General features: G+C 50.2%; 1 protein-coding gene across 1 annotated transcript; it reads right to left on the minus strand.

Annotated features, from left to right (window-relative positions):
- Positions 1–10,449: 10,449 nt before the first annotated feature.
- Mafb (MAF bZIP transcription factor B) lies at positions 10,450–13,439 on the minus strand. The gene has a single exon (XM_059259720.1). The coding sequence runs from the start codon at positions 13,381–13,383 to the stop codon at positions 12,412–12,414; it is 972 nt and encodes a 323-aa protein (XP_059115703.1). The 5' UTR covers positions 13,384–13,439; the 3' UTR covers positions 10,450–12,411.
- Positions 13,440–13,908: the final 469 nt, after the last annotated feature.

The following is a 13,908-nucleotide window of genomic DNA, read 5'->3' on the forward strand; positions in this document are numbered from 1 at the left end:
TGTGGCTCAAAAGATCCCTCAAGAAACCAGATGTGGGCAAGATGTTCCCCATTTGCCGCCTTAAGAGGCAATTGAAGTTCAAAGAGGTGGCATGACCTGCCCAGGTCCCCACAGCCAGCAAGTGGAGGGGCTAGATTAAAGCTGGCCTGCCTTACCTGTTTCCACCAGATGAGTTCCTCCAAGGTCCTGTTACGACCCAGGATGAGAAGGAAGGGAAGATGTCCTCCTCCTAGACTGCTTGCTTAGGACAGTGACCTCAAAGACCAAGAAAAGTGAATGTTAGGGAACTTTGTAGATTTAAAAAAAAAAAAAAAAAAAAAAAAAAAAAAAACAGCTCAGGAGAAAGTATGGAAGCCACACTCAGACAGGTCTGGAGTCATTCTGCCCAGAGCATCAGATTAGGAGTGAAGAATGGAGATCCAGGACTGAAGAGTCTTGAAGGCTAGTGTATACAAAACTCTAAAAGTAATGAGAGTCATAGATGGTTTCAAAGCATGACTAATTGATAATATGTCAATAAATACTTTAAAACAGTGTCCCCTAAGTACATGCATTTTAAGAAGAGGATGCATGGTGGCCTGAAGGGGGCGCTCTTCTCAAAGTCAGGCCTCATTGATTAGAACCTCCAAACATTTTCTAGCTGGTTACAAAGTCACCCATCACCCAACCCTTGGCCTTCAAAGGAATTGTAGTTGAAGATACAGACTCCAGATTCAGTCTGTCAAGGTTTGAACACCATCACTGCAACTAACTAGTTGTTTGTCTTTGGGCAAATTGCTTAACCTCTCTGTAATTCTATTTCCTCGTCCAGAATGTGGGATAATATCTTCCCAGCTCCTAGAGTTATTGGGAGAGTTATGTGAGTGACTGGAGAGATACAAACCATTTGACAATACCAGACACATGGAAGGCATCTGTTAGATCCAGACCTTTGAGTTCACAGGCCCTCATCTTTCAAAGACTAAAATAGGATGAGTCTTATAGGATGGGTTTATCATGATCCTTTTCTAGGTTCCATTAATAGTTACCAGTGTTGCCAGGTGGTGGTGGTGGTGCATGCCTTTTATCCCAGAACTCGGGAGACAGAGGCATGTGGGTCTCTGAGTTGGAGGCCAGCCTGGTATAAAGAGCAAGTTCCAGGACAGCCAGGGGCCACACAGAGAAACCCTGTCTGGGGGGAAAAAAAGTTATCAATGTCTTTGCTGCCTACACCATCCTTTTAATAATGTAAGTGGAACTTTTACATACATGTGCATATAACCCACAGAATAAACTATTATATATCAATAACTGTATCGGCTTTGACCCAGTGATTTGACTTTTTTAATGAAGGGTAAGCCTGGAGAGACCAGAATAAAGGGTGAAGGTCCCCTACCTGAGTCCTAGCATAGTGTGGCAGCTGTGGGCTCCTGGTAGAGAGAGGTTCTATAAGTCAACAGAGTCACAAAGGACTGGAGATGGGACAGAATGAAAGGCTGAAAGGGACCACCAGGGAGAACTACCCCACTTTTTGAAAACTGGAACTCTGGTGAACTCCCCTTCTTTACGCCATCAGAGAAGTGGGGAGTGACCCCTGAAGACACAGCAGGACCTCCTTCTTAGAGACTAGAAGCCAAAGAAAGACTTTTGGATGCATGGTACCTACCATCCAAATGGCACCTAACTTTTGTACTACAGAAAACTATAAACTTCAAGGTCATGACCTTGAAGGAGACAGAGATTTTGGACAGGCCAAAAGGAAGGCAGAGGTGGGTCCCCTCAGGGAGTCATCTGAGAATACAAGCAGCAGGGGACTCAGGGCCTGTCCACCTAGCCTCTGTCCCTTGTCACCTCCAAATGTCATTAGAATCTGTGCTTCTCAAGTAGCTCAAGAGTGAGAAAGGCACAGTCTGGGGTGGGGAAGTAAAATTTGGAGCACAGCTCCCCTCTGGAGCAAGGTCAGACCAATCCACTGCTGAGTGCATAAGCAAGCAAGTGATGGGCTCAGGAGTAAGTTGGTTTTTTTTGTTTTGTTGTGTGTTTGTTTGTTTGTTTTTAAAGAACTTGGGCAGTCTCAGAGGGATAGGTCGGGCCCACAAGATGAGTTATAAAACTCTTGCGAACTGACCAACAGAACAAGGACCTTCCAGGCTGGTGTATCTGAGAGGAGATTTGTCCCAAAGAAATCAGCTTGTCCTCCAGATCTGGGGCAACAAGGACCTGCAGACATTCCCATGGCTCTGTGGCAATAACAGGTGCTAGGGACATTTTCTCCAGCTCTGCTGGCAGACAAGATTCCCCCGACTATCCATCCAGCTGGGAAGCAGACACAGCAAAATTACATCTTAGCCCTTCCCATGAACGGGAAAGAACAAATACTCACAGAAACTGAGGGCGCTGAAAAGCTATAGTGCTTGGCCACATCCTCCGGGCCTCACTGATTTCCAGTCCTATTGGCCACAGGAAATGTCCTTCTGCAATTGTGCCCCGCCCCTTCACCCAGGTCCTGCTTTCTGAAAACATCCTCCTTGACTATGAAGCAGAAGGTGGGGGCTGTGGAAGGCTCCTTTCCACCTCCGATGGAGGACATCGAAGACTCTTTTCTGAGGTTCACAGAGTGTATAGAACACAGAGCTGCTCCCCCAATCCAGCAATTACTTAAAACAGGAGAGTTGCTGCATTGGCTTGGGTCCTCTTTTAGGAGAAATACTATCACAAGTCTTAAATTTAGACGTTATTTTCTTTGGAAGAGAATTGTCAGAGGAATTAGAGTCCGAGAGGCTTTCTTCTCAGTTAGGAAAAAAAATGGAGGAACAGTTTATTTGGGAAGATTTTTTTCCATCAGGCTAGAGATGGGGAAAGAACAGAAGACACCCAAGATGCAGCTCAAAAACCCTTCTGTGATCACTCTGTGCTTTCAAATATCAGATGCCATCCCTTTCCTTTTTCTACACAGAAGCCAGAATGTATTGAAAGTACACCCTCTGATGGTGTACGCCGAGATTTAGGAGAATGATACACAAACACATTATTTAAGAAATTTTAGTGCCATGTATTTTTTCAGTATTTCAGAAAACAAGAAAAAGAACATGGATTGGATAATAGACAAATGATGGTAGTGAAGACAGATGACAGACAGAAAGACAGACAGACGGGCAGGTTGAGAGGAGACTCAGATGATAAAGTGCATGTTACGAAAGTATCAGGACCGGAGTTTGATCCCCAGTGGCCACATAAAAGCTGGACACGGAGGCATGCCTCTGTGATCCCAGTGCTGGGAAGGCTGAGACATACAGAAGTGGTCCCAAGGCTAGCTAGCCACACATGCACAGCATTTGTGAACACATATACTACACAAAGAAATATTCAGATTCTCAGTAGCCTGAGCCACATTCAAAGTCTCAATCACCACCTGTAGCTAGTGGCTACTTTATTAGACGGCACAAATATAGAAAACTTTTCTGTTACCACAGGATAACTAATCCAGAGTGTTCTCCTACCCATGTGACTTGAATAACTTCTATTCAGATTTCAGAGCTCCGTTCATGCATCAACAGCTCCAGGAAGCCCTCCTTGACTGCTCTTTCTCTGCCCTTTCTCTGCTATGTGAATGCCTTCAAGGGTCAGGCTGCTTTCCTGCATGTGGGCATTCCATGTGCTACCTGAAGGGCACCTCTGCTCTCCTATCAGACTGGAAACTCGGGGGGGGGGGGGGGTATTTGATGCCTTCTGCTCATTGCTTTATCTAATCCTAGAATACTGTCCAGCATGCAAATGATCAGTTTCAGGTGACAAAACCAAGCACAGAATTTGCATTGAATGCAGTCGCAGCGGCTTGGGATCCTGACACCCAGCAGGCCTTTACGACACAAAACTGGTCGGTGACCCTTGAATCTTGAATCTGGAGCACTGTCTTCACACACTGCATCAAATCTAGCTTCTACCAAGACCATACCACCTCAGTCAGCCTAAGATGCTGCACTGGGCAGTGGAGTCTTGCAATAGTCACAAAATGCCTCTCCACTCAGCAGCAGCAGCAGCAGCAGCAGCACTAAGCTGCTTCACTTGACTCTTGAAGAAGTGTCCTAGGATTAAGCAGTGACCCTGACATGTTTGTTGGATGCCTGGGGAGGCACTGGGATGACCATCCTGTGCAAAGAGACTTAGAGAGGAAGCTGGCCCCCAAAAAGGGCTCTTTCTGACCCCCTCACCTACACAGGATTGAATGTGTTTGATGAGGGATTTATAGAAAGTTTATAAGGCTTGGTGACAAAAATTAAATTTCAGCACTAGGTAGGTATGGATTTCCATTCTAGCCCTTTTCCTGGTGACTCTTATGAAAAGATGACCATAAGGCCTTGTCCCCTTTGCCTCTGACCCTTGGATACAGCAGCTCTAGCACATATGTGTCGCCTTTGCCGAGCACAGCCCGGATCTGACAGGTAACACACAGCAGCCCGTGTGATTTACAGGGGCTCGAGAGGAGAGGCTTCGTCTCCCACTTTGAGAGCCTGAGTGCTTCCTATAAATATTTATGGGAGTCTGGGGCCTCCATTAACCCCACTGGTGCCGCGGTTTCCTTGTTACATAATGCCTGTGTGTGAATGAGCCTAAAGGCTAGTGTTCACTTACACACACATGAGTGTGAGTTTGTGTGAGTCTCCGAGGATGTACAGGAGCCCTATACATTTTGCAAGAGCCTGTGTGCATGTGTAATCAATCATGCTTTGATATGAGAATAGAGACATACAGCTGTATGCATAACTGTACATGCCACGCACACTATAAATACATGCACATGAGCATTTAGACATGTATGCATCTAGCATGGATACATGCATTTGGGTACACTGTGTAATGAGTTGTAAATATAAGACAGTATATATATATATATATATATATATATATATATATATATATAGAGAGAGAGAGAGAGAGAGAGAGAGAGAACAGATGAATACATGCAAATTCTGCCTCTGCATATGTAAATATGAGTGTGTATGTGTACATTTATTAGGGAGCAGAAATATATCTATGTGAGATCCCATGCTTCAGTATCGTACCCAAAACAGCCTCCCCCAATCACCTCACCTAGAGGCTGCTTCTGCTAGGAACACTTGCTCCGTCATTAGGATCTGTTTATTGGAAAGTTCAGTCAGGAGCAGGTGAAGAGTAAGAGAACTCTTTGTTAATTATGAACAGTACCGATGTTCCAAGACAAGAATGCCGGCTTCTACACTCACATACTCCATGCCATCATTCTCCTCTATCAAAAAGCAGAATGAGCGACAGCTGCAGTTTCCACTGACACCCTTATCTTCAAGGTGCTGTCCTGTGTCAGTGTTTCACATTGTCACCCGGGCAGGAAACCTTGTGACTGAAGAACATGGAGTATCCAGCAAGAAAATCGACCACCACCCTGTGCATACAGGCTTAGGGAGGAAACTCTTTTCGACTCCCTCACCTATACAGCATTGAATGTCTTTGATGAGGAATTTATATAAGGACTTATAAGGTTTGATGATAAAAAATAAATTTCATCACTAGGTAGGTATGGATTTCTGTTCTAGACTCACCCCTGGTGACTCTAAGCAAGAAATGACTACAGGACCTTGTCCCCTCCACCTCTGGTCCTTGAATAACAGCAGCTTATACTACAAAGTTAAGTGAATTGCCCAGAGATGAAACCAATGGTTGGATCACATCTCTGTGACCTACCTGTCCTGCATCCACTGAAAGGAACCCATGTACCAGGTTCAAAGGAAGGCAGGAGGAAGGCTCACCCCATGTTGGGAAATACAGCCTTGCTCCACTCACTCTGAGCAGGTGAAGCTGACTCCAAGGCAGCATGCTCCCATGCCCCTTCAGGGTAGAACTCAATGGCAGAACTATAACTGGCAGAGTCAGGGGAGTGAGGGTGACAGACCAGAAGAGACAAGGGAACCTGAGCGAGAGCCATGCATAGCCTGGGCTGCAGGATCTGATGGAACCATAAAGCCAGGAACAATGCCCACCCCTCAAGAGGATTATTCAAGCAGGCCCCCTCAAGTACCCATCCCTATCCATTCACGGGAGGAAGTCTCAACCCAGGCAAAATGCACAGAGCTCCAAGATGAAAGCACCACAATACAGATGTGAGGACTTTATCGGCTGTCTCGTGTAAAAAATAGTTTGCTTCTTCCAGAAAGTTCCAGGCCTCCCCCCACCACCTCTACAGATGCCCTTTCCAACCCAAAGACAGCATCTATTTTTTTATATAAAAAATAAAATAAAACAGAATATGTAATGAATAGCTGCCGTTTTACTTAAAAGTAGCTTCACTCACAAAGAACGCCAAGAGGCTGCTGCAACTGAATTCTGCTCCGGAACAAATCCTTATTATTAATTTAGGTGATTTTTCGTGTTGGAGCCGCGAGTTTTCTCACATATTTAATTTCTTCCAAGTGAGAACAGTTAGCTCTGATATTATCTAAATGTACCAGTTAAGATAACATGTGTGGGACAATGGAAAAAGGAATTTAAAAATGGGAGGCATGGAAATTTGTACAGGACAAATGAAGGCGTTCAGATGGATAGGAGGGGCTACATAGGATGCTGAGGAACTGATGGGGGGGGTGTCTTGGTAAATATATACTCTCCCCACTGAAAGAAGCGCTTCCTGGCCAGGAACTGTGGAAAAGAAGAAATTCCACTAGCAGCCTTCTCACAAAAGAAAGACCTTATCTTCTAAACCAGAGAAGCCTTCAAAGGCAAGCCCTGAGGTGCCTGCTCCTGACACACAGGTGACACCCAAGCCGCCCAAGCCACCCAAGCCACAGGACCATCCCTGCACTCTATCAGGACTGTCTTCCCAGGATGCTATGCTGGGCAGCAGCTCAAAGGAGCTAGTCCCGTTGAACTGACTCTCTCCGAGGGACTGGACAAATGCTGCCTACAGGAATGTGCGATGGAAGAATTTTATTTTGGTCAGGGGAGAAGAGTTCCTTGCATTATAAATCTGAACCCCAGAACCACTATCTCTGTGCTGAGGGGCCCAGCCTCAGATAGATGGTGATGGCAACAGCTATTCAAAACCCTGGTTCAGAGTCTTCCTGTGGGGAAATCAAAGGGCCCAGAAGACAATGGAGTTTTGCATCTGAAAGCATGCAAGAGAATCTCCAAACTCTAATCCAGCGTTTCCTGGCTCCCTCCATACCAAGGATGAACTGAAGACTGGGGGGGTGGGAGAGTGCCTGAGTAGGCCCCCTGGCAGAAGCTGTGCCTCCAGGTCACAGTGTGGTCAGCCTACCGTCGTGTCCTGCGTGGGGTGCTCTTGACAGCTTCCACTGGGAGATTTGGTGCAGAGGCCCCTGAACAGCATAAGAAGGAAATGGGAACCTCTAACTGGCAGGGGCAAGGGGGCTGTCCTGCCACAGAAATGCCCAGAGACAGTGACTGCATCTGTAACCAGCTTCAGCCTCCCCAGAGATCACTTTCACCGAGATTTGAACAGCCGCAGGCCAACAGTGTGGCAGCCTGAAGGCCCCAGCCAACCACAGCGAGGGACACTGGATGGAATGAAACTGGAGGGTGGGCAGAGTGAAGTCCAGACCCTAAACAGCGCAGGTGCAGAACACTATGTGGTGGCTCCCAGACTGCAGACCCGCCTCTCCATCCCTCATTCCTCCCGCCTGGCTAGGACCGCTGCAGGACCAGCTCTGGGTAGCCTTTCAGGCTGCCCTGGAATAAAAGGCAGGGGAGTAAACAAAAGAGAAGATTAGGAAAGAAAGGCTAAAGAAATGGAAAATGGGGACGGGGTGGGGAGGAGGGTTAGAGGGACAGAAAGAAAGGGGAGAGGGGAAGAGAGAGGAGTGGGGAGACTGAGACACACATACAGAGAAACAGAGACGTAGAGAAGGTAGCCGATTTGCTTGAACCTCAGGCACCTGAGGCGCCTTCTCGCCGAACTGAAGGACGTGACAGCGGCGGCTGCCCCAGGTTCTTCAAGCTGGTGAGATCCGGGACGCCGAAACCCGACTGCGCCCAGCCAGTTGTAGGGCCGCGTTCGCCCCAGCAAAGAAGGCGACCCAAGATAGAGCCCAATTCTCAGAGCCTACAGAGTGGCCACAGAGTGCTTCCCGGTGTTGGTGTCTATGCGATTCAGTCTCCGGGTGCGTCTCTGTCTGCAGGCGCCAACTTGTCTACGGGGGATCAGTGGAAGCCTAGAAGATTTTGGTGCAGGGAGGACTTTCCAGGGGTGGTGGGGAGTGGAGGATCCCGAGCTGCCGTCTAACAGTAGGGAGAAATGGAAACCGAAAAGAAGGATAAAGGTTGCTGAGTACCGCCGGGGCACCATGGAGGTCCTGGGTATCCAGTTCCCATTTCCCCGGGCTTGTGGCATCCTGGCCGGTCCTCTGCACGGCCGGCTGCTAGTAGAGGACTTGCCTGCTGTAGGAACCCGCTCTCAAGAGCCCTCCACTCTCTGGAGACTCCACAAGCCCTGGTTCTCCAAAGAGCTGCTGACTCTACCCAGCTTGTCCCCGTTTGTGGGCTGGGGCGAGTTAGTATTCAATGGGTGACTTGGAAGCAGTCACCAGTGTGAGTGCAGGGTGTGGGTCCCCGTGTCTTGGCGCGTCAACGTGTCACTAGGGCTATGCCTTGAAACTCATCACCAAACACAGTTGGTCACTCTAAATGGGTGGCACTCCTTGTCCTTTTTTGGATGCACAGTGATAGGGACCTCACTGGGTGTCTAAGGGTCTCTGTATGCAGAATAAAGACAATTCTTTGGAATTTACAACCTTTCCTAAAATCCAGGCAATGACGAAGTGGACAACGCTAGTCTGTTTAGAATGATTCTAGACAGAATCAGACCAGATTTAAGGCCTCTGCCACCAGAAGTCCCCATCTCCTTTTACCACTGCAGGGACCTACCTGCACAGCAGAGTCTCTTCAGATACTCCCCTAACTCTAACAGAGGCCTGTTTCCCTAAAGGTGACAAATCTGTACCTGTAGTGGCACTTGCATATGAAATTGCAGATAGATCACACCCTCCTACATGGGAGAAATGGGCTCTGCTGCCTTTTCCCAAATGGAGGCCAAAGCCTTCCTTGCCAAACTGTGTTTCCACTGGGAAAACGGAATGGGTTTGGGAAATCACTTCAAGCTGAAATCACACCACCAATGCACTATAGGTGTGTATCGTGGTTACTGTTATTTTGCTCTGGTTTGTTGTTGCTGTTGTTGTTGTTGTCATTTGGTTGTTTTTGTTTTTGTATTTTAAGGTCCCCCAAACTTCATCCTCAGATGCCAAGAGCCCAATCTCCAGGGATCCTGGCCAAAATCTGTTTGTTCCCTCTGTGTTTCACTCCCCTCTTCTTTTCCAGGCTACTCCCTACTCAGGTCCCCCTGCTTGAGCCTATAACTTCCCCATCTAGATCCTGAAATTCCACGTTAGGAACTCCAGCACCAAGAATTTCAAGGCAGAGTAGAATCTACTCTGGAAGCTTTAAGTTCCACAGAGAGCTAGCCACACCAAAAGGCAGACCTCCTCTAAGGTCTGGGTGTTCTGCTCCAATGCCAGAGAGAGGTTAGTCTAAAGACAGTCTAAATCACAGACAGGATTCCATGGAGGCTGCCAGGAACATGTGGGCCACAAGGTAGGTACTGACCTGCAAAGGACCAGGGACAGGGAAGAGGTCTAGGGCCACTGCCATGTCAGGAATCTTCAGGCTACTGCTAGAGCTGCTACACGGAGTCACCTAAACCCTTCCATCCTCCAGTTTGAGGAGACACTGACAGCCAAGCTCCTCTACACTGTGCCATTTTTCGAGAGCTGATGACTCTGTGCACCCTGAACATACTAACCGGGGAAGAAGAATCCAAGGAGGGGCTTCCTACCAAGAGGGTCCTGCATCCCAAGATCTAGTGTCAGGTGTCACCTGCTTGGTCAACCTTGGGGAAAGGAGGGCAAGCCTCAGTTCAGAGCTGGCTGTCTAGTTCTGAGCTGCCCCGTGCCTGGCTAAAGGAAGTTGAGACCTAAACACTCAGGCAGGAAGGCAAGAGTTGCAGTTTAACTGGCCCTGGACTCCAAAAAAAAGACTTGGCTTCCTCTATCCAGGTGGCAACGCTTGGCTTCCAGGCTCCTGTGTTTCACTACCCCAGCCACAGGCCGGCTAGCAGCCCACTCCTGATCCTGACCGCCAAGCCTGAAAGCACTGTCGAGTGTCTCTTTCACATATGTCCCCTCTCAGCATACAGATGGACTCTCTCGGCTGGGGTCTGAACCTGGGTGGAAAGCAGAGAATACATTTGAGGCTCGTATACAGCACACTCAGCCACACACTGGAAAGGATGAGCTACCCGCCCGTGGTTTGAGGTCCATTGCCGGAAAATGCCCCAAACTTGATATACAAGAGAAATTTTTGAAGAAATGAGAGAGTGAAAGTCATGCAAACACAGAGTCCTCTAAATAAACACCATTTCCATGGTTTTAATAAGCAAAATAGGAAACCATTTTAATAATCAAAAAACAGAAACCAGTCTGAATTAAAACTACAATAAGACTAGATTTTAATATTTTCATATCATAAGCAGGGGTTGAAATTGATCCCTTATTTTACATGAAATTAAAAACAATTTCTGTTGCGTTGCTGCAAGTTTGATTTCAACACAGTTGAATCAGTAAAAACCAAAGCTCGTTTCCGATGCAGGACGAATATCCACAATATTTAAAACTGCAAGCACCATGCGGTTCATACAATCTTGTTATTACTGTAAATTTATCAACTAATACAAACTCAAAAACAAACAAACAAAAAAAGCATCCAGCCAGCAGCGCCAGCAAATTCAGATGGGAACTTTAAAAAGTACGCTTTCATTTTGGTATTTTTGTCAGTGCAACTTAAATCCTTTTACTGACCCGCAGAAATGAAAGTAACAATAAAGAAAAACACCCAGGCCTCCCCTATAACTACTGTACAACCGAAGGGAGTGGGACACCACCAGAAACTCTCCCTGCTATCCCGACAGCAGGGAAACACAGAATGCATCGGTCTGAAGAACGCACTTGAAAGTTGCAGCTTTGCTTGCCAATGTGTGGGTTTCTGGTACATTCTGAGAATGGCATTTGGTTCGATGAGAGCGCAAGTCTTCATTGACAAGTAGCAAGAGGTGGGGGGGGGGGGGGATCCTTTCACCCTAAGCTCTGGGGGAGGGGACTCGCAATTAGCGCCTTCCTGGAGGATTCCAAGCCAGCCCTGGGTTGACTCCTCAGGAAGCAAAGCCGAGGAGCGGGTCTCTTTTCTTTTCTTCTTGGGGGTTGGGGGGGGGGGGCAATTTGGCCAGAAGACAGGGTAGAGGACACGCTCCTGCACCCAAGGTGTGGACGTCCACAGTTGTCTCTCCCTTCCAATCTTTCCCTCAACACCAACGAAACAGAAAACTAAAGTGGGAAGGAAAAGGGGACAAATTCCAAAGGTTCCCCAGGACAGAGTTGGCTGTTTTTCTATCTTCTTTTATTTTCACTTACAAACAAAATGCCATAATAATGAACCCAAACAAAGACTCAGCTTGCTGCTACGTTCTCAGTGTGGTTTGGCCGGGCGGGTAATTTACAAGCCGGCCGGCGACTGAAACTCCGCTCTCTCTCGCAGCTGCAGGAGTTTTGGAACTGCATCCCTTCTCACTCAAAGAAACAAGGGAGTTATGATCCATGATCAACAACATGCTAAAGTTAAACAAGAAAATGGTACAAAATAGAAATTATTACCATACATGTCCAGCATGCAGGATTAATATTTTTAATGCAGATTTTTGTATTTTTCTATATAATCGAGCAGGCAATAAAACTGATGAGATTTTTTTTTTTCCTCGCGCGCCGAATGTCCTAAGGCCCGCGTCTCCGGCTGAGAGCCAGTGTTCTCCGGACTCTGGACAGACAGATCTGTCTGTTCTTCCTTCCTTAGCTCAGCCTTGCCTCTCGCCCTCGGGGACTCCAGAGTCCCTCTCCTCTCCGCTCCCCTCCTCTGCTCTTCCTGGGGCGAACTGAGCTCTGGGCTGCGAATCGGCCGCCCTGGCACTCACAAAGTTCCCAGAGCCATAAGTGTCCAGACGGCCTTGGCGACTCCTTGGAAAATGCCTCGCTGCCTTCCAGACTGGAGAAAAGTTAACTCCGGGACCTCCCACCCGCCCGGGTCTCTCTGACTCTGCCCAAGTCTAGCAGGCTGCGCTGGCCTGCGCCGCTCTCTTCTGAGCCAAGGTTCCCTACCCACCCGCGCTCCCGCCCGTCGCCCGCGGCCCGCGCGTCCTTCCTCCCTCTCTCTCTCTCTCCTTCTCTCTCGAGTCAAACAGGTCAAGGCCGGGGCCATGGCAGGGACAGGGAGTCCAGGGTTAGGGACACAGGACAGGGAGTCTGGGCCAGGGTAAGGGCGGGGGCCGGGACCCGCCACGACTCACAGAAAGAACTCAGGAGAGGAGGGGCTGTCGCTGGTGGAGCCCGCCTCCCTGAAGCCGGAGTTGGCGAGTTTCTCGCACTTGACCTTGTAGGCGTCTCTCTCTCGGGCCAGCCGGGACACCTCCTGCTTAAGCTGCTCCACCTGCTGAATGAGCTGCGTCTTTTCGTTCTCCAGGTGATGTTTCTGCTGGACGCGTTTATACCTGCACGACTGGGCGTAGCCCCGGTTCTTCAGGGTCCGCCGCTTCTGCTTCAGGCGGATCACCTCGTCCTTGGTGAAGCCCCGCAGGTGGCGGTTCAGCTCACGCACCGACATGGACACCAGCTGGTCGTCTGAGAAGCGGTCCTCCACGCTCCCGTTGCCACCTGCAGCCGTCGCTGCGGCCGCTGCGTGCGGTCCCGGCCCGGGGTGGCTGGTGGGCAGCTGTTGCGCCGGACTGGCAGCGCTGGACGGCGGCGGCGACGCTTGGTGATGGTGGTGATGGTGCGGGTGAGCGTGCGGGCCCAGCTCATCGTGAGCCACACCGGCTCCTGGGTACCCGTGGTGAGGGTGAGGGTGGTGGTGGTGGTGGTGGTGGTGCGCACTACGGAAGCCGTCGAAGCTCTGCAGCGGCTGTGGCACTGGGTGCGAACCGATGAGCGCCTCCACGGCGTCCTCGGGTGTCAGGTTGAGCGCCTCGGGGTTCATCTGCTGGTAGTTGCTCGCCATCCAGTACAGGTCCTCGAGATGAGTCTTCTGTTCAGTCGGACTGAAGCTGGGGGAAGAAGGCACCGAGCTGCACGGTGTGCTGAGCGGGGTGGACGACACCGAGCCAGCCGGCTGCAGGCGTGTGCAGGGCCGGCCGGGACGCTCCGCACGCCCCAGCGGCTCCTTCTTCACGTCGAACTTGAGAAGGTCGAAGTCGTTGACGTACTCCATGGCCAGCGGGCTGGTGGGCAGCTCTGGCCCCATGCTCAGCTCCGCGGCCATCGCTAAAGCGAGGCTCAGCCGCCGCTGCCGCGGGGGAAACTTTGCGGCCGGCCGGGACGCGCCGAGCCAAACGCGGGGGCGAAGAGCGGCAAGCCGGGGAGGCGGGGAGCCGAGGGCGCTGCGGGCCGGGGCCGCCGGCCAAGCCTTTGTCTGGGGACGCGGCGGCGCGCCGGAGAGTCCTCCCGAGGCTGCCTGAGCTGCCCCGGAGCTCGGAGCTGCGGCCGCGCCGGGACCGAGTCGGGTCGAGCTGGGGCGGGGTGGAGAAGCAGGCGAGGTGCGCGTTGGGGCAGACGGGAGGCGCGGGGCAAAGCGCCCGCCGCTCGCTCTCCGGCTCTTTGGCTCTAGGGCTTTCTTGCTTGCAGCCGCTCGCAGCACGGCGGTGCAGCTGTGCAGGAGCTGGCGCCGCCGCCGCCTTTTATCGCTTCCTGATGTCACCGGAGCGCGGGGGCCCAAGCGGCCCGGCGTGTTGGCCAATGGCTGCACGGCCCCCGCGGCCCAGCGACGATGGGCGGGGCGTGCCTGACA

Source organism: Peromyscus eremicus, chromosome 4 (assembly GCF_949786415.1).
Source record: "Peromyscus eremicus chromosome 4, PerEre_H2_v1, whole genome shotgun sequence".
NCBI lineage: Eukaryota > Metazoa > Chordata > Mammalia > Rodentia > Cricetidae > Peromyscus > Peromyscus eremicus.

Excerpts from the sequence above, each read along its gene's own strand:
- Mafb (XM_059259720.1), bottom strand. The coding sequence starts at position 13,383 with ATGGCCGCGGAGCTGAGCATGGGGCCAGAGCTGCCCACCAGCCCGCTG.